The 18,721-nt window shown below is 33.5% G+C and overlaps 1 protein-coding gene across 14 annotated transcripts in view; it reads left to right on the forward strand.

Moving 5' to 3' along the window:
* Positions 1–18,721, forward strand: part of OXR1 (oxidation resistance 1) — a 441,010-nt gene that overhangs the window by 408,471 nt on the left and 13,818 nt on the right. For 12 of the 14 annotated variants that reach the window (XM_004771324.3, XM_004771326.3, XM_045078042.1 and 9 more), the window contains one exon: positions 871–1,033. In XM_004771324.3, coding sequence (XP_004771381.1) covers positions 871–1,033 — 163 coding nt within the window. Of the gene's footprint in view, positions 1–870; positions 1,034–11,509; positions 11,703–18,721 lie in introns of those variants that run through there. The other 2 variants (XM_004771327.3, XM_004771328.3) reach the window with 2 other exon arrangements.

The following is an 18,721-nucleotide window of genomic DNA, read 5'->3' on the forward strand; positions in this document are numbered from 1 at the left end:
TCAATTATCCTGGCTAATTAATAGCCAAGAAAACATAGATATTTGAAATGTATGTTTGATCCTCAAATAAGTTTATCAAGGATGTAATTATCTTTGGTAACAGCAGGTTTTGCTATAGTAGACAAAATTGAATATGGGAGCGAGAGACTTAAAATATTAGATCATCTATCCCTGAACCAATAATACGTTGTATGTTTCTGGTATCATTTAAAAGTTAAACAAATTAATTTTCTATTAACATGGGAAAATTCTGTATAATGTCCAGGTTTTAAAACAGGCAGTTGGTAAATTGTTTACTTGTATTTTAGATAATTAGGTCATTGTGTGAATGAGGTTACAGTTGCTGTTTCAGTTTCCTTTCCCATCACAAGTTTCTTTATTTTATTTTTTTATTTTTTAAGATTTTATTTATATATTTGACAGGTCACAAGTAGGCAGAGAGGCAGGCAGACAGAGAGGAGGAAGTAGGCTCCCCACTGAGCAGAGAGCCTGATGCGGGGCTCAATCCCAGGACTCTCAGATTGTGACCTGAGCTGAAGGCAGAGGCTTTAACCCGCTGAGCCATCCAGGTGCCCCACTAGTTTCTTTAAAGATGAAAAAAAAAATTACCAGGGCAGTGTCTAGGCTTACTCAGAAGCATGCCAAGGAAAATCTGAGTTTCTAAGAACACAGAACACAGCCAAGTAAATTTTTTTTAAGTTAATGTCTTCTTGCCATTGGGCTTTATTATCTTTTTAAATAAAGCATAGTGTATGTTGTGTGTTTTATATCTTCAAGTTTTGTGAAGTCATTTAACAAATATCATTTTGTAATTAAAGCTAGGAGCACAGAATTGTAGGTCAGTTATTAACAGTCACATGTTCTTAACAGGACAGACCACTTGTATGCCTTCTTCATTCAGTGGAGTCCAGAAATATATGCAGAAGATACTGGTGAATATACCAGAGAACCTGGATTTATAGTAGTGAAAAAGATTGAAGAATCTGAAACAAATGAGGATTCCACTAATGAAGCAGCAGCCAGAGAATGGGAGGTAAGGAGAAAAATGTGAAGATTTCATTGATCCTTTTACTTTGTGTGAATTTATAGCTTTGTGGTAGTACAAGCAATGTGCAAGTGATCTTTGTACAAAAGAGTAATTCTTAAAGGTTTTCTGTTCATGTGTTTATTGAATGAATCTGATTAGTAACCTTGGTTTGGTTTTGTTTGTTTTTTTTTTTTTTACTGCATTTTTTTTTTTTTTTTCATTTTCCTTTTGCCTTATAATGTTAGACAACTGCTTGGCAATAAAATCACTTTCCTTGAGTGGATTTTAGAATATTAAATGCTGTTTTACTAATTTTTATAAAACATTTATTTCTGATCTGATTCATTTTAATATAACCTCCCGTGGAGGAAGTGCACCAATCATTTAACACATTCATGCCAATTAGCATTCCTTCTAAGTCCATACCTGAGCATTATTTTGAAGTGAATTTACAATAATACTAGGGAAGCTGATGCTTATTTTACAAAGTGTAAAAATTTCATATGCTAAAATTTACTGAACTTGTTTAAATGGCCAGAATAACACTAATTAACTTTCTATAACCACTTAATAGTGGTTAAAGATACTTTTAATATTGCACATCATGTTTTTACATGTGTTGTCTTATTAGAATGATAAGTTGACAAAATCTGTTTTTTCTCTTCTGGTTGCCTAGATTAATGTCTTCATGATGCATTCGAAAATATAGAGCAGATGCTAAAATGTGATATTAAACAGATGTATATTTTATCAGTCATATGGTGTTAATGTTTGTGGTTGTTTGTGGAATATGAATTTATTGTGCATGCACTTAACATGTATAATGATTGAAGGTATACATGGCATGTATTTCAACTTGATTTTAAGTTGTTTAAGTTCATTCTGTTTAGTATACAGCATCAGTTTTTTTTTTTTTTTTTTTTTTTTTTTTTTTTATTTTTTTTTTTTTTTTAAATTTTTTTTTTTTTTTTATTTTTTTTAAAGATTTTATTTATTTATTTGACAGAGAGAAATCACAAGTAGATGGAGAGGCAGGCAGAGAGAGAGAGAGGGAAGCAGGCTCTCTGCTGAGCAGAGAGCCCGATGCGGGACTCGATCCCAGGACTCTAAGATCATGACCTGAGCCGAAGGCAGCGGCTTAACCCACTGAGCCACCCAGGCGCCCCTTTTTTTTTTTTTTTTTTAAATTTTTTTTTTTTTTTAAAGATTTTATTTATTTATTTGACAGAGAGAAATCACAAGTAGATGGAGAGGCAGGCAGAGAGAGAGAGAGGGAAGCAGGCTCTCTGCTGAGCAGAGAGCCCGAAACAGCATCAGTTTCAACTGTAACTCCAATACAATGGAGAGAAAGAGGTAACATATACTGAGCATTTATTTTGGGTTCTTTTAATACTTAAACCAACATTATTAATCTTCATACCAGCTTTATTCGCAGTAGGCCCCAAACTGGAAACAACCTGAATGTCTGTCAGCAGAAGAATGGATCAGTAAATTTGGGAATATTCATAAAATTCCACATAACTTAGCAATAAAAAAGATCTGCTTGCACAGGCAACAACATGGATAAATCTCTTGGATAATGTGTTTAATTAAACCAAGCTGGGCATAAACGAATATATACTGTATAATTTATACAGTATATAATTTATATATACTGTATAATTTATATGCATTTATATGAAGTTCACCAGGGCAAAACTAATCAGAAGTCCATCATACTACCTGTTTCTAGGGGCTAGGGGTTCAGGGACAGGAGGGAACTTTATAGAGTACTGGAGATACTCTGTTTTTTCTAGGTGACAGTTGCATGGGTATTGACATATGTAAAATCCCTGTGTATTTAAAATTAGCTTTAGGAGGCTTTTAAAGTAGCTCGGATGATCAAAAATAACTACTTGTACTAGGATAGCAACAGGTGAAGGTAGAGTAGAAGGGGATGAAATTAAGTTTATTAAACAGCTATAACCTAGGTATTAAGACAGGATTTAATGACAGCTAAGTAACAGTAGGATTTTTAGCTTGGGTAGCAAGGGAGGTTGCAATAATTTCCATCAAATAAGGAACTTTTCTCCACTGGGGTTGGAGCACATAACCTTGGAAATAATCGACTATCACTGTTGATGGATTATTGACTATTTTGATTCAAAGGAACTGCCTTAGTTCTTGTGGCAGATTCTGCAGGTCATAACTTCTGAAGAAAAAATAAATGTCTCCTCACCTGTTTTCAACCAGAATTAATTCTAAAATAAAAAGGAAATGAGAGAGAAAAAATTAATTTTAGAAACGTTTTGCTGCATTATCTAGGAACAGTGCTGTGCTGTCTCATATTGTAGCTACATCTTTAGTAGGTGGCTGTTGAGTACTTGAAATGTGACTAATGCAACTAAGGAATTGAATTTTTAATTTTACTTACTTTCAGTTAAATTTTAAAATGGATATTTCATTCAGTTACTGGAAAAGTTTTTTGTACATTTGGACCAACTACAATACATGAATTTTTCAACTGTAAGTTTTATGAAATCTAAATAAACATAACTCTAAACAGGATCAGATATTTACTGTGAAAAATTAATGTCTGAATTGATAGGTGCTGTAATGGAAATTATACTAATTCCTATAGATAACAGTAGCTACTACACATATGTAGCTATTTAGCACTTTGGAAATCTGGCTAGTCTGAGTTGAAATGCTCTGAATTATAGAGTACACACTGGCTTTTGGAGATTGAGAATTAAAAGAAGGTGTAAAATACCATTAATTTTGAATGACAGTATTTTAGATATATTGATTTAAATAAAAATCAGAATTAACTTATTCCTTTTTTAATGTGGTTACCAGAAAAATTATAATTAATTTATAATTATATATGTCTTGCATTGCATTTCTCTTATACTATGCTGGTCTAGGGCTAGATGGTTACTAAGTGCCTAAGTAAAAAGCATATTTTTTTTTCATCCAAAGTCTGTTTACATTAGGGTTCATGCTTGGTGAACAAATGTACAATTACATTAAAAGATTTTAAATGTTAATGTTTTAAAAATGGAACTTTTTTTGCACTTATGTAAAATAAAAGTACTTCAAAATGTGAAGTGCTTGCTGTTTGGGGGCTTTTTTGTATGTCAGGGTAAAGAATAGGTGACTGGAGAATGTAGGATGAATTTATTATGACAGCTAACTTGGACATCAGTCTGTTTGAGTAAAGCAGCTAGTAATACTTAGGAGATTAGTATCCCTAACTGCTGTTTAGGCAAAAATACATTGCTAACCAGAAATTTGTACATTTGGAAAACTTTTGCATATGATTAATTTACTTTGCTCTGGTTTCTCTTCTGTGTCCCTCCTGTCCCTCTCTCTCAGTGTAAGCGCCAGAGGGCAGGATTTCATACATGACTATATCCTCGGAGCCAGTTTCATACAGAAAGGAAGGAAGAAGTACAGTATTAGAGATTGTATAATGAATTCCAGAGAGAGGTGAGAGCAATAGAAACCTGCATTCACCAAGAGCAGGCTAGCCAGATTTTTAGATGGTCAGGAGTAAGAGCCTCTATTCTAAGATTCCTGATTATTGGGAGCAAGAATCTGAGAAATACTATGCATATAACATATTTAAAATATAATATAATTTATAATATAAATATGCATATAACTATGCATATTACACTAAGGTATGTAAGAGATTGATATTCTTTACCATATATTCTTTATTATTCTAGTTTAGTCAATATAAAACAGCTTAAAAACATCAGCTTACCTCGTTTGTATTTCCCAACCATAATGAGTTCCTTAATTATGAATCCTTCTGCTGTTGGAGTTTAATAATGTTGCAACTGGAAAGAAACTATTTATTGTAGATTCTTTTCCCTAGTTTCTGCCAGTGTCACCAGTGACAAGAAGTAGAGCAACATGTGTAGCGAGTATAATGTTTTATGTGAGGCTTTGCAGTTTTGTGAAAAATGTTACTTTTTGATTTTTGATGGGGATTGTTTTTATAGACTTTCACTGACAAGGGAAGTATTCTAATGGTATTTCAACAAATTGTAGGAAGGTCTTTAGGTAAAGGTGGGAAAGATGCTTATTGACACTATTTCCTCATGATAGTGCTGTGATTTGACAAACGTACAAAAATAGAGATAAACAGTATTATGAATTTGCATATACCATCACTCAGCTTTATCAGCTTATTCCATCTGTAATGCATCTTTGTCCCCAGTTCCCATTTCTTCAAATGTCGTAAATATGTTACAAAATATATGTAATATGAATAAATTTTTACAATTTGTTACTTGATTCAGGATCCAACTAAGTTCCAAATGTTCAGTTAAAATGTCTCTTTAAGTCTGTAAATGTAGGTTCTCTCTCCATTTCTTTGTGCATTGCTTTTTTTTTCTTGTAATGTTCATTTTTAAGAAATCAGATTTTTTTCTAGAATGTTGTGCAGTCTGGATTTTGCTGATAACATCCCCACAGTGTTGCTAACATGTTCTTCTGCCATAGATCTAGAACAGCCCATTTAATCATAGACTATCATCTTTATTTTATTGATAATTTCTGTAAGTTAATTTCTTACTTGGCTAAAATCCTTGTTAACAAATCATAATAATTAATCTGTAATTCAGAGTCAGTTGTCCTTTTTACCATGCCAAGTTTCCAGTCTTGCCAGAACCTTTGAATCATTTGGGGAGCTTTGAAAAACTTACTGCCTCAGGGTCATCTCAGACCAAATGAAAATCAGTATTCTGTATAGCTCCTCAGGGGGTGACATTGTACAGTAGCGGTGGAAAAACCAGTGTGCTACCCTAGATGTTGCGTTGAATATATGTAGTGCTAAAACTCTAAAAGATTCTTTTAGACTGTACTGGTCATACCACACCTTAATTTTCAAGGCCCTGTGATGCAAATTATGTTGTATAAAAATTCTTCTCAAAATATTCCTCATATTATGTGTGTTGCATCTGCAGTCTGTAAATTTGGTTCACTGTGGAGAAAGGTTTCTTTAATCATTTTATGCTTTGACTTTTAAAAAAGCATGGTTTGTTTGTTTGTTTGTTTGTTTGTTTGTTTTTTGTATCATTAATAGCCAGGCTGAATTACTTCAGGCATAGCTCCCTTACACCCGAAAGGATTTTTATCACAGTACTCAGAGGCACTACAAGGAGAGGGAAACCAAGAAACTTACCACTCTGCAATTCATTGATCTGTACCTCTTGAACTTGTCCATCAAATACTCTTTAAAGTTTGATGTACCTGACAAGTACCCAAGAGTCTAGTAGTATAGTATACACAGCAACCACAGTAATAAGCTTAAAAAATCTTTGAAGCCTGTTTTATCCTTAAGGTTCAAATGAATTTTGCATTCCTATTTTTAATTTATCTGATGTTATATAAAAAGAATTTTTAAAATTTCTTATGCAGTAAAAGTGATACTGCAGCGTAATGTAAGTCAATTTTATCCTGTCACCAGGCTCACCACATGGCTCAATGACTATACCCCCTCAGGCTGTATCATCCTCAACCCCAAGTACCTACTTGAGAGTCTCTAATAGACTCTAATCGTCTATCAGTCTAATAGTCTCAGATGGTCTTAGAGATTCCATTACAATCCTCTGAAAGTTTTTTTGGGCTTCAAAATGCCACTTGTGTTGGGCATGCCAGTCTTGATGCTTGATGACACAGGTCTCAAAAACGGAGCTTTTTAAGCTACAGTTGCTTGTTGCCCATTTCTTCGAGTTGACTCACTCCTTTTGGGGTAAGAAATGGCAGAAAAAAATTTTCCATTTTCTCATCTCTAAAGTTAATTTTATGCCACTTGCAGTTCAGTATCTTTTATACAACAAACCTACCAATTTAGTGCCCCTACGAAGATAAAACCAGTTAAGAAATTGACTTTATTAAATTAGCTTTCATTGATTTATTTAGATGTTTACCTCCTAGGTTTATACTTATTGACTAAATTTTAAAATATGAGTTTACTAGTATTATGTGCCAGTAGGTTATATGGCATAATAGTATTTTTCGTTCTTAAAAGTAATGATAAGAATTAAAAACATATCATGTCAGTTTAGTCGTCACTTCTCACCCTTGCCAAAGTATTAAGAAGAATATATTTCAGGGGCGCCTGGGTGGCTCAGTGGGTTAGAGCCTCTGTCTTCGGCTCAGGTCATGATCCCAGGGTACTGGGATCGAGCCCCTCATCGGGCTGTCTGCTCTGCGGAGAGCCTGCTTCCTCCTCTCTCTCTCTCTGCCTGCCTCTCTGCCTACTTGTGATCTCTGTCTGTCAAATAAATAAATAAAATCTTTAAAAAAAAAAAAAAGAGAATATATTTCATTAGATTTTTGGTTTCTGAGATGACTTCATTTGGTGAATATTTTATTTCTTAAGCTGTCAGATATTCTGATATTCATTTTATTAAACAGAAGGATTTTTTTTAAATTAAGGCACAAGTAATGCCAAAATTGAAATTGAGGCAATAAATAAAGCAAGACAAAATTACTTATCACTCCTTGCCTAGACAGCACAATCCATACAGAATTGATATTGTTCAAAATGAAAGTACTCTTTATGTCTAAGTCACTAAAATGAGAGAGGTCACATGTTTTAGATAAAAGCAATTAAAGAAAAATATACTTTTTAAAATTCATCATATCACATAGTATTACAAACCAGAACTCCAAAAGTAATTCAGTAAATCTGACAAAAGGGTAAAAATCAAAAGCATTAAGAACAATTAGAATTTAGAGGACTGTCATTTTATCTGTTGCAGACACAGATTTTTTAAGTTCTTAAAGAAGTATTTAAAAATTGGAGCAATTAGAATATATGAGTTAATACAAATTGTCTTAAATAATATTTATATATTAACTGTTTTTTAAATCACTTTATTGAGGTGGGATTGACATACAAAAATCTGTGCAAATTTATATATAAAACTTGGTAAGTTTGGAGACAAGTATATATCCACGAATCCACCACCACCGTCATAAATACATCCGTCATCTCCAAGAGTTTCTTCCTACCCTCTTTATTATTATTATTATTATTGTAATAAGAACACAACATAAAATCTACCCTCCTAGCAAATTCTCAGGTATGCTGTAGATCATACCGTAGGCACTATGCTACAGAGTAGATCTCCAATTCTAGACTGTTCATAAATTTTCTCATATTATCATTGGGCACTCATTAATTATGCCTAACATATTCTGTTTTGACTGATAAAAATGTCAGCTTAGGATGTTATCTACTTCAGGAAAATTTTGAACTAATGTTCTGCTTTTTGTTAATATTCTCCCTTAGTAACTAGCCAAAAGTTACAGACTATCAAATCTCCATTAAAAATCCAAAATACTAAAAAAAAAATCCAAAATGTTATTTAATACAGAGTGTGAGAAGAGACAGAATGGATGAATGACAGACTGTTTTTTTTTTTTTAAGATTTTATTTATTTATTTGACAGAGAGAAATCACAAGTGGGCAGAGAGGCAGGCGGGGGGGGGGGGTGCGTGTAGCAGGCTCCCTTCTGAGCAGAGCCCTATGCAGGGCTCCATACCAGGACCCTGAGATCATGACCTGAACTGAAGGCAGAGGCTTAACCCACTGAGCCACCTAGGCGTACCCAGACTAATTTTTTTTGACCCACAAAAATTAATTGTATTTCTATATACCAGCAATGAACAACTAATTTATTCTTTTAAATATTAAAATTACTTCTAAAGTATTATCTTAAATATTGAGTAGAGTGGATTTTATATAGTTGGCCCTGGTAGACCACTCCCAACTCAGGAAATCAGATAAAATTTCAGCACCAATAAAGAAAGTAGAGGAAAGGACATTATTGAATATCTGAATCATGAGAGTAGGTTTGAGTTCTGAATTTTGTTCAGCTTTTAAACTGGTTGTTTTTCAAAGCGCTTCATTTCGTAGTCTGTCATTTTACGCTAATGGTAAATTGAGATTTCTTTCAAACTCTGGGATGTCTAGAAATATTTAAATGACTTAATTATGTTTTCTAAATACTATGAATAAAAAGGACAAGAAAGAGATTTACTGAGCTCATTTTTTTATGTCTGCTAAATATTGTGTTTATTGATTAGGGAAGTTTTTAGCTTCAAGAAACAAAACAATGCTCAAATAGCTTAAAACAGTTGTTTTATAATTGAGGTGTAATTGATATATAACATCAGTTTCAGGTGCACAACATAATGATTTGATATTTGTGTGTATTTCAAAATAGTCACCACAACAAGTCTAGAGCTAGCATTTGCTGCCTTATATTAATTCTTTTTCTTGTAATGAGGATTTCAAGATATAGTTTCTTAGCAACTATCAAATGTGCATACAGTATTAACTATAGTTGCCATGTATGTTATATCCTCAGGACATATTTATTTTAGAATTTAAAGCTTGTAGCTTTTGACTGCCCCCCTTCAGCCATTTTGCCTACCTCCAACTCCTTGCCTCTGGCAACCACCTGTTTATCGGTGATCTTGGGTTTTATTGTTGTTGTTTTATATTCCACGTGTAAATGAGATTGTATAGTATCTGTCTTATTCTGTTTGAATTCATGTAGTATTGTGCCCTCAAGGTCCAACCATATTGTTGCAAATGGCAAGATTTTTTATAGGCAAATAGTATTCCATTATGTGTGTGTGTGTGTGTGTGTGTGTGTGTGTGTGTGTGTGTATCACATCTTTTTTATCCATTCATCCATTAATGGGCACTTCAGTTGTTTCCATATCTTGGCTGTCATAAATAATGTACAGCAAACACAGAGATGCATATATAATTTTGAATTTGTGTTTTTGTTTTCTTTGTATAAATACCCAGGAGTGGTATTTCTGAATCCTACGATATTTCTATTTTTAATTTTTTGAGGAACTTCTGTACTGTTTTCCATAATGGTTGTATAAGTTTACATTTCTAACAGTATTACACAGGGGTTCCCTTTATTCCATAGCCTCACCAGCATTTGTGATTTTTTTTACCTTCTTGATAATAGCCATTCTAACAGGTGTGAGGTAACATCTCATTGTGGTTCAGTTGTTTTTCAAAGCATGGTCCCTGGACCATCAGCAGAAGCAGCATTATTAAAATGCATATTTTCAGATTCCATTCTAGTCTGCTTCATCAGAAACCAGTTTTGGAGCCCAGCAGTCTGTATGTCAGCAAATGTTCCAGACGATTGTGATGCTAGCTGAATGTTGAGAGCTACTGGTTTAGATCTGTAAGGACCCATCCTGTCCAGGTGCCGAGCAAGACTTCTCAGAAACATGGCTGAAAAGATACTTGAGCAAAATCAAAGCTGTATTAGGAGGAAGGTGCAGGGATGGATGCTGATAGAATATCCAGCAAAATAAGCTGCCCTGTGCTTGGGGTGTGTATGTATGTATTTCAACCACATTTGGGTACACATATAATATTTTTAATTTTAGAAAGTCTGGCTAGAAGTGATAAAAGGTTTTCAAAATGGCAGCCTACTACCACCAAGTCTTGTAATGGTGTGTGTAGGGGGTGTGCCATGACAGGGAGAGGTAGTGACTACGGTGCACTCTGTGTGTAGTAAGGTCCATCTAGAGATAGAGTTTACAGATGAGGGACTGTGGGAGAGAGATCTTAGGGTAAGTGTGTAGGGCTGGTTGAGGAGATGGGAGTGAGTAGGAGGGAGGATATTTAGTGTGGAGTGAGCTGTGTTCTGTGCATGTTCATCATGGAATGTAGAGGTGTGGGTAGGAGCTGGTTTAAATTGGAAGAAATATTCAGACATACTATTATGCATTGATATTTGACTTAAAGTTTAGCTCTAGGAAGTTTTAATTCATAGTCATAATATTTCATCTTCAAAGTTCACTTCTTCAGTTATATTCAGCATACCACTGATTAGTGAAGTACAGGTAGGTTATAGTAATTGTAAGTACCTTTTCAAGAAATTAGGTATTAGAAAATGAAGTTTAAAAATGGATTGTATAAACAGGTAAAGGAATTTTCAGGTCACTTGAATATTTGTATAGGATTTATTATAGTGGATCGGCATCACTTACATAGACATTCTATAAAAATTGAGGGTTGGAGTGTCCTCAAAAGATGTCTAAATTGCTCAAAAAATGCTCACAGAAAAGATGACATTTTATTGGATATTTAGATTTAAATAAAGAATGGATGTATGACTGTGTGAGCAAAATAACAAAATGTTAGTTGAAATCATTTGTGTACATTAGGAAGGACTCTGGAAACTGCACTTAGTACTTTTTTATGACAGATTTTTTTAGTGTGCTTCTTAGTGTACTGGTGCTTCCAAATACATGCTCTGTGTCTTTAAAGTTTTGAGCCCCCTTTTTTTTTTTTTTGCACATTTGGCTACAGTGCAACCAAACTTGAACAGGAGAAACCTTCTCTTCCCTCCCTGGCTTTACAGTCTCCACTCAGAACTATCTTTGCAATAGAAACTACTTAGTGATTAGCTCTCTGTCTTGTCAATCAAATCTTTGTCTGTAACAAACTGTTTTGTCACTGTAGTAGGGCTCTTGTGCTGAAAATTTATCTTTAGCAGAGGAAGAATGCTTTTTAAACAGTCCTTATGAGATTTGATATAACTTAATTTGCTCTGGAAAGGAAATGTCTCGTCTCTGGTATGGGAAAAAAGGGAGAAGACATCAACCAATTAATCATAAATACACTCTGGTAAATCTTAGTCAATGATTTCAATTTGTCTGTTTACTAGTCTTTTTATGGTAACATGATGCAAAATTATACAATTTCTGAAAGTTTAAGTGGAGGGAATATTTATAGAATACAAAGTTGTATGATTACAGAAAAGTACCTTTAAGCTTCTTCTGCTAATCTTAAATATCTTCAAAAAAGGAATGAATAAGAAACTGGATTTTTGTTTTGTACAAGTATTTTGGTTTTCCTATTTTACATCAGGAAATTATAAAATCTTTATAGCTGCCTTAATTTTTAATTTAAGATGTTGTAGGAAAATATTCAGAATTTTTTTTTCTTAAAAATAAATTGAGTAGAACCATCAGAATGAACTAACTTTAATTTTTATTGACTGGATCCCAAATTAGATACATATATAATATTGTGTATTAAGACAATTATTTTAGTAATCTTGAGAAAAGCCTTTTTTAAGCTATCCTAAAAATATCCAGCTGTGCTACCTATTATAAAACTTTAAAAGATACTCCCTCTAGTCAAGAAAAATTTCAGCTTACTGTTTTGAGATTCCTTTTGCTATTCAGTAAAAATATGTGTGCATTAATTGTTAGGAAATGTATTGCCAATTGTTCTTTCTGTGGTGATTCAGGATTATAACTTGCCTTATGAATATTAATTTTTACTGTAACTGTTGGTGATTTAAATAAAGCTAGGTAAATACTTAGAACCAAGAATGACTTAGGAAGATGCCCCCAAAGCATTTTGCCACCCATAAATGTTAAGCATGTAAAAATACCAAAATAATTTCAACGGGTGTTTTTATTGGGCTTGAGAGCACTTTGTTATGTCTTTTTATCTTTGAGTTGAATAATTTCAATTTTTTTTTTCATGTGATACATCAGCACAGAGGGAAGTAGGCATCTGAAATGATTTAATTTGTTAAAATTGTGAACAGATTTATCAGAATAGCCAGTTAACAAAGCTTTTTTTTTTTTTTTAAACCAAGAACTGTGGAAAGCATTCATGTATTTTTTAACTTGCAGTTCAAATAAGTGTTTATAATTAGTTTGCTAAGACTTTAATCTGGTAGGAAAAAAGGCAAAACAAAATGTGCATGTTTTGAATTTTATGGATCATTATAATGTGCATCAGAAACTTAACACATTCAACATTTCCTGTTTTTACTCTTACAGGAAGCTATTAAACGTAGTTTTATCAGATAGGAGTGCATGCTTCGCACTGGTCTTCAGCTCTGCCCATACGTGTAGTTTATATATTATTTCAGTTAACCTTCACAGTAACCTTGTAGAATCAGCATTACTCCCTATTTTAAAGATGAGGGAACAGGTATGAATGGTTACTGAACTAAGCTGTCATGGAGCACAGAGAGCATGACTGTCACATTCCTTACTTCACCAGGATGTATTGTTAAAAATGGGACAATACAGTGTGATATCTTTTGATGTGTGGACAAGTCACGTTCTGGTTTTCTAGCTGTTTTCCTTGTTTTAGAGTGGATACCCTAGTAGCTGTAAGGCAAGAAAAGCTTAAGAAAATAAGGTTTAAAAGGATAGCAGGTCTTGTTATGTAGATTGAGATTCCCTAATATGATTTTGCCTGAAAAGGGATTCTTCTGCTTTAAAACCAAAAAGAAAATGATTCTTATAGAATAACAAATATTTTGTAGCTTTTCACAATTCATCATATCTTTACTCAACTGATTAGTAGAATGGTATTTGTTCCCCTCATTGACAAACTGTCATATAGCTAGTATTAATATGACTATGAGTTTATGTAAACCAGGACAATTTTCTAAATGCTTATGTATATAGTGTCATATTCACCTTGTAGTAACTGTGTGTGTTAACCAGATGTAGATTATTTTCATTTTACAAATGAATTAAGGCTCAGAGACATTAACTAATAAGTAAAATATGCTCTAAAATATATGGAATGAAGTTAAACCTTTGTCATTGAACTTCAGTGAGAACCATATTGATCAAGCATGCTTAACTTTCCTGTCTTTATTTTTTTAAGGCCAGGTTAGACTTTATTCTGACAACCTAAATTTTATAATTTCTAACCATTTATTTGAAGCTATTTATATATTTATTGTAACCATATGCCGTATCCTGGTTCTTTAATATCTGTCAGTAGTAATTTGCTTGAGCATTATAAGCCTATTTTATAGTAAGAATTTAGGCTTAATCAGATTAAAGTCACAAATCATTAAATATAGCAGCATTGTTTTATCTCTGTCAATATTTCATTAGTCAACAACTTTTTTTTTTTTTTTAAAGATTTTATTTATTTATTTGACAGGCAGAGATCACAAGTAGGCAGAGAGGCAGGCAGAGAGAGGGAGGAAGCAGGCTCCCTATGGAGCAGAGAGCCCAATGCGGGGCTCGATCCCAGGACCCTGGGATCATGACCTGAGCTGAAGGCAGAGGTTTTAACCCCCTGAGCCACCCAGGCGCCCCTCAACTTTTTTTTTATATATTTAGGCCCTTATGTGACAAGACAAATTTTTTTTTTGTACTTAGGCTTTCATGTATGAAAATAGGAGAAAAAAATCCTGTGACAAATTATTTACATCTCTGTAAGAAAAAGTCCATAAGAAGAGCTACTTTAAATGTAAAATCTTCCAGCGACCTTGGCTCAAGATAATGATCATGTTAATGAGAAAAATAATTACTTCTAACACTGTATGCTAAAAACACTATATTATTCTAAACACTTAACATCATTTAATCCTCAATGTGAGAACTGCTATTCTGATCTCCATTTTAAGAAATAAAAGGCAGTCATATTACAACAAATAAGGGTCAGAGCTATGATTGAATCCACGCATTCTCGCTTTAGCCTGTGCCCTTAAATTCTTTACTCTCTCTCAAAATCTTTACAGTATAGCCAGGGGAAGGGAACTAACATTTATTTTGTATATTTAATGTGTCAGTGTTTATTTTGATATATGGTTTATATATATTATCATTTATTCCTCATAAAGTGCTTAAAATATTATTTCTGTTTGAAAGACCTAGAAATGGAGAGATTAAATGCAGTTGTTCAACTTCACAAAACTACTAAAAAGCGGAATTAAAAATAAGGCAGAGGTCTGCACCCAAACCCAGTATTCTTTCTGCTATACTGTGTTGCCTACCTGTAGTACCTATTCACAGGAAATTTATTAAGTAGTATTTATATACATCTTACTGTATGTAAAACATCTGCTTTCTAGTCAGCAACCTAACTGAAAAGATATATGCATATATATTCAGTGTAGAATGTTTTTTTCTTTATTCATTTGACTTAGTAGTTGAAAAGTATATTTATTGCATATGCAAGTTAGGAGGCGTAATAATAAAGTGAGTTTCTATGATCCCACTACCCAACTAAAGAACTAGAGCATTATCAAAGCAGTTGTATCAGCCTGTATGTTCTTTCTCCTTGTCATTTCATGTTTTCCCCAAAATGGTAACCACTTCTCCAGATTTTGTGTTAATCCTTCCACTGATTTTTTCTAAGTAATAGATTTTATTTTTGGAACAATTTTTTGGTTTATAGAAAAATTGAGTGCAAAGTATGGAGTTCCTTTATACCCCTCCCGCCACCAACACACAGTACTCCTGTTATTCACAGCTTGTATTGGTATGGTGTTACTTGTTATAATTTATGAACTAACATTGTACATTATTGTCGCCGAAAGTCCGTATTTTACCTTATGGTCTGTTCTTTCTGTTTCACATTCTGTGGAATGACATACCATTATTGGATGATACAGGATTGTTTCACTACCTTTTAAGTTCCCTGTGCTGCCTCCATTTATCCCTCTTGTAACCACTGATCATTTTCTTGTTTCTGTGGTTTTGCCTTTTCCAGAGTATCATACAGTTGCCATCATACAATATGTAGACTTTTCAGAATGGCTTTTTACACTTAATAAGATACATGTAAACTTCCTCACCATCTTCTAATGGCTTGATTGCTCATTTATTTTTAGTACTGACTTAATACTCTGTTGTCTGGATATATCCTTTCACCTATTGAAAGACATCTTAGTTACTTCTAAGTTTTGACACTTGAAAGGCTGTTTTACATGAAGAATTTGTATGAAAATAAGTTTCCAAGTCATCTGGGTAAATATGAAGGAGCATGGTTACCAGATTATGTAAGAGTATGTTTAGTTTTGTAACAATCTGCCAGACTTTTCCAAAGCAGCAATACCATTTTCCACTGTACCAACAGTAAATGAGAATTCCTGTTGCTCCACATACTCACCAGCATTGATGTTAGTTCTTTTGATTTTAGCCATTCTAAATAGGTATATAGTGGTATCCCATTATTTTAATTTATATGTATGATGAATGATGTTGAACATCTTTTCATGTTTTTCTTTGCCTTCTGTTTTATCTTCTTTGGTGAGGTGTCTGTTCAGATGTTTATTTAGTTCATGAGTTGGAAAATACTTCATCTGCCTCTATTTTCTGGAGGAAACTGTAGAGAATTAGCATAATTTCTTCCTTAAATGTTTGATAGAATTTATCAGTGAATCCAGATGCCAGCAATCATAATTTTCTTTGGGTTCATGCATTGTTGCTTTGCAGAAGTCAATATATTAATAATGGCACAAATTGAAATCTGTTCAGTTTATCCATTTTTTTATTCTTATGTCTTTCATAGCTTCCAACAAGTTTGCATAGCTTTCTATAGAGTATCTTGATGTTTCCTAGTAACTAATTCATTTTAGTTGGCTAGAACTGGGCCTCATATTTTTCTGTTTTGGAAGATAAGTAGTTACTAATTGAATTTCTTCATCAATATAGGCCTACTCAGTTGATCTATTTTGTTTTGTTTTGTTTTTTTCCTTGTGTGAGTTTGGTGGTTTGTTTCTTTTAAGGCATTGGTCCATTTCATCTAAGCTATCAAAGTTATAAGTATTGAGTCCTTTATAATATTGCTTTCTGGGTGCCTGGGTGACTCAGTTGGTTAAGCGATTGCCTTCGGCTCAGGTCATGATCCTGGAGCCCCAGGATCGAGTCCCACATCAGGCTCCCTGCTTGGCAGGGAGTCTGCTTTTCCAGCTGACCTCTCTCCTCTCATGCTCGCTCTCTCTCAAATAAATAAATAAAATCTTTGTAATATTCCTTTCTTTTAATGTCCGTGGGACCAATAGTGATGGTCCCTTTTCATTTCTGACATAATTCATTTCTTTTTTCTCTTATTTTAATTAGCTTGGCTAGAGGCTTATCAGTTTATTGACCTTTTCAAAGAATTAGCTCTTTGTTTCATTGATTTTTCCCTGTATTTTGTTTTCAGTCTTATTGATATCTGTTATTTTTTTATCATTTATTTTCTTCTACTCCATATTTAATTTGTTCTTTTTCTAGTTTCCTAAGATGGAAGCTTAGATTATTGATCTTAGATCTTTCCTTTTCTTATATATGCATTCTATGCTATAAATTTTCCTCTAATTCCTGTCTTCACTGCATCCCAAAATTTCAGTACTTTGGAATTTTTTTTTTCATGAAGTTCAAAACATTTAAAATTTCTCCCAGGACTTTTTTTTACTGTGCATTAATTAGAAATGTGTTGTTGAAAAGTAGTTGGGGATTTCCCCACTGTTTTTCTGTTACAATTTCTAGTTAATTCTGTTGTGGTCTGAGAGCATACTTTTTATAATACCTATTTGTTCAGTTATGTTTTATGGACCAGAATGTGGTCTGTCTTAATGAATGTTCCATGTGAGTTTGAGAAGAATGTGTGTTCTGTTGTTGTTGGATGAGTAGACTATACATGTCAGATCCAGTTAATTGAGGTGTTTTTCAGTTTGACTATGTTCTTACTGATTTTCTGCCTGCTGGATTTATAAATAACTGAGATAGGAACTTTGAAATATCCAACTGTAATAGTGGATTTATATATTTCAAGATTTTGTAACGAGTATTCTTTTTCTCTGGCATACTGTGGAGAAAATAAGATTATTCACTTTTTGAGATTCACTTCTTACATTTATTGTTCCAGAAAGCTTAAGAAGTATACACATAGTGTAATTGAGTGGTTTTGAGTGGTTAACGGGTTTCTTTTTGACTAAAAGAACAGGGAATATATCTGCCTTCTCATGAAAATCTGAGTCACCTACAAATACACTTAAGAGGAAGTAATTTTAAATATAGATTTATTCAAATCAAAACTTTGATAATATGTTCTGGTTTTGATTCACTGTGGATCTCTTTTTTTCCCTCTTTCTACTTTTTGGCTAATTTATGATTCTCTAATTGCTTCTTTTATACCGTATTTGTTATAGTCCCATGAAGTATTATTTTGAAAGTAGTCGTTTAGGGAGAAAAAGGAGCAAAGTTTTAACATAATCCAGGTCTTATTTTATAATAAAGACATTGGTGTGTATGTATAGAACAGAAGTTTATGTGATTTCAAGGATGCTGTTGTATACCTTTTTGTTAGCTCCTGCACTTAGATTTCCTCCTTATTAAACATACTTTGGGGTAACAAACTAAGTATAAATGGCATTGATTAGGTAATATTTGTCTTTCTACTCCATTTCCCTTTACTAAGAAACAAAAGTAAGAAATAAGTAAGGAATAAAAATGTCACATTCACAGCTAACTACCAGACTTTTCTTAGTCTGCTGGGAAATTGGGGGAAGGGAGATTTTGGGGTTTTTTTGTGGGGTAATCTTGGGGAAATACCGAACATCCTAGAAGGAGGACTATTAGACCATAGCATTGGTCTTTATGTCTAGGAGAAGAACATGTTCTTACTCATGGGACTGACAGAAACTGTAAGTTTACTGTAGTTTTAGCTTTTGTTCTGTACTGGTTGTTGTTAGTCCCTTTGTAATAGAGATGGGTGGATTTGTTCCTGCCCCTACATTTGTATTCTGTGAAAATACGTGCTTAGGGAAACACTTTATCTGTGTGAGAGTCCTTTGTCAGACTGAAAAGACTGGAGAGTAGCTCAGTTCTGTAGAGAGTGGGTCATAGTACTTAGTTCTACAGCGGGGGTTTGGCAGTATATGCAGA

Source organism: Mustela putorius, unplaced genomic scaffold (assembly GCF_011764305.1).
Source record: "Mustela putorius furo isolate JIRA1106 unplaced genomic scaffold, ASM1176430v1.1 tig00000228_pilon_pilon_pilon, whole genome shotgun sequence".
Lineage (NCBI taxonomy): Eukaryota > Metazoa > Chordata > Mammalia > Carnivora > Mustelidae > Mustela > Mustela putorius.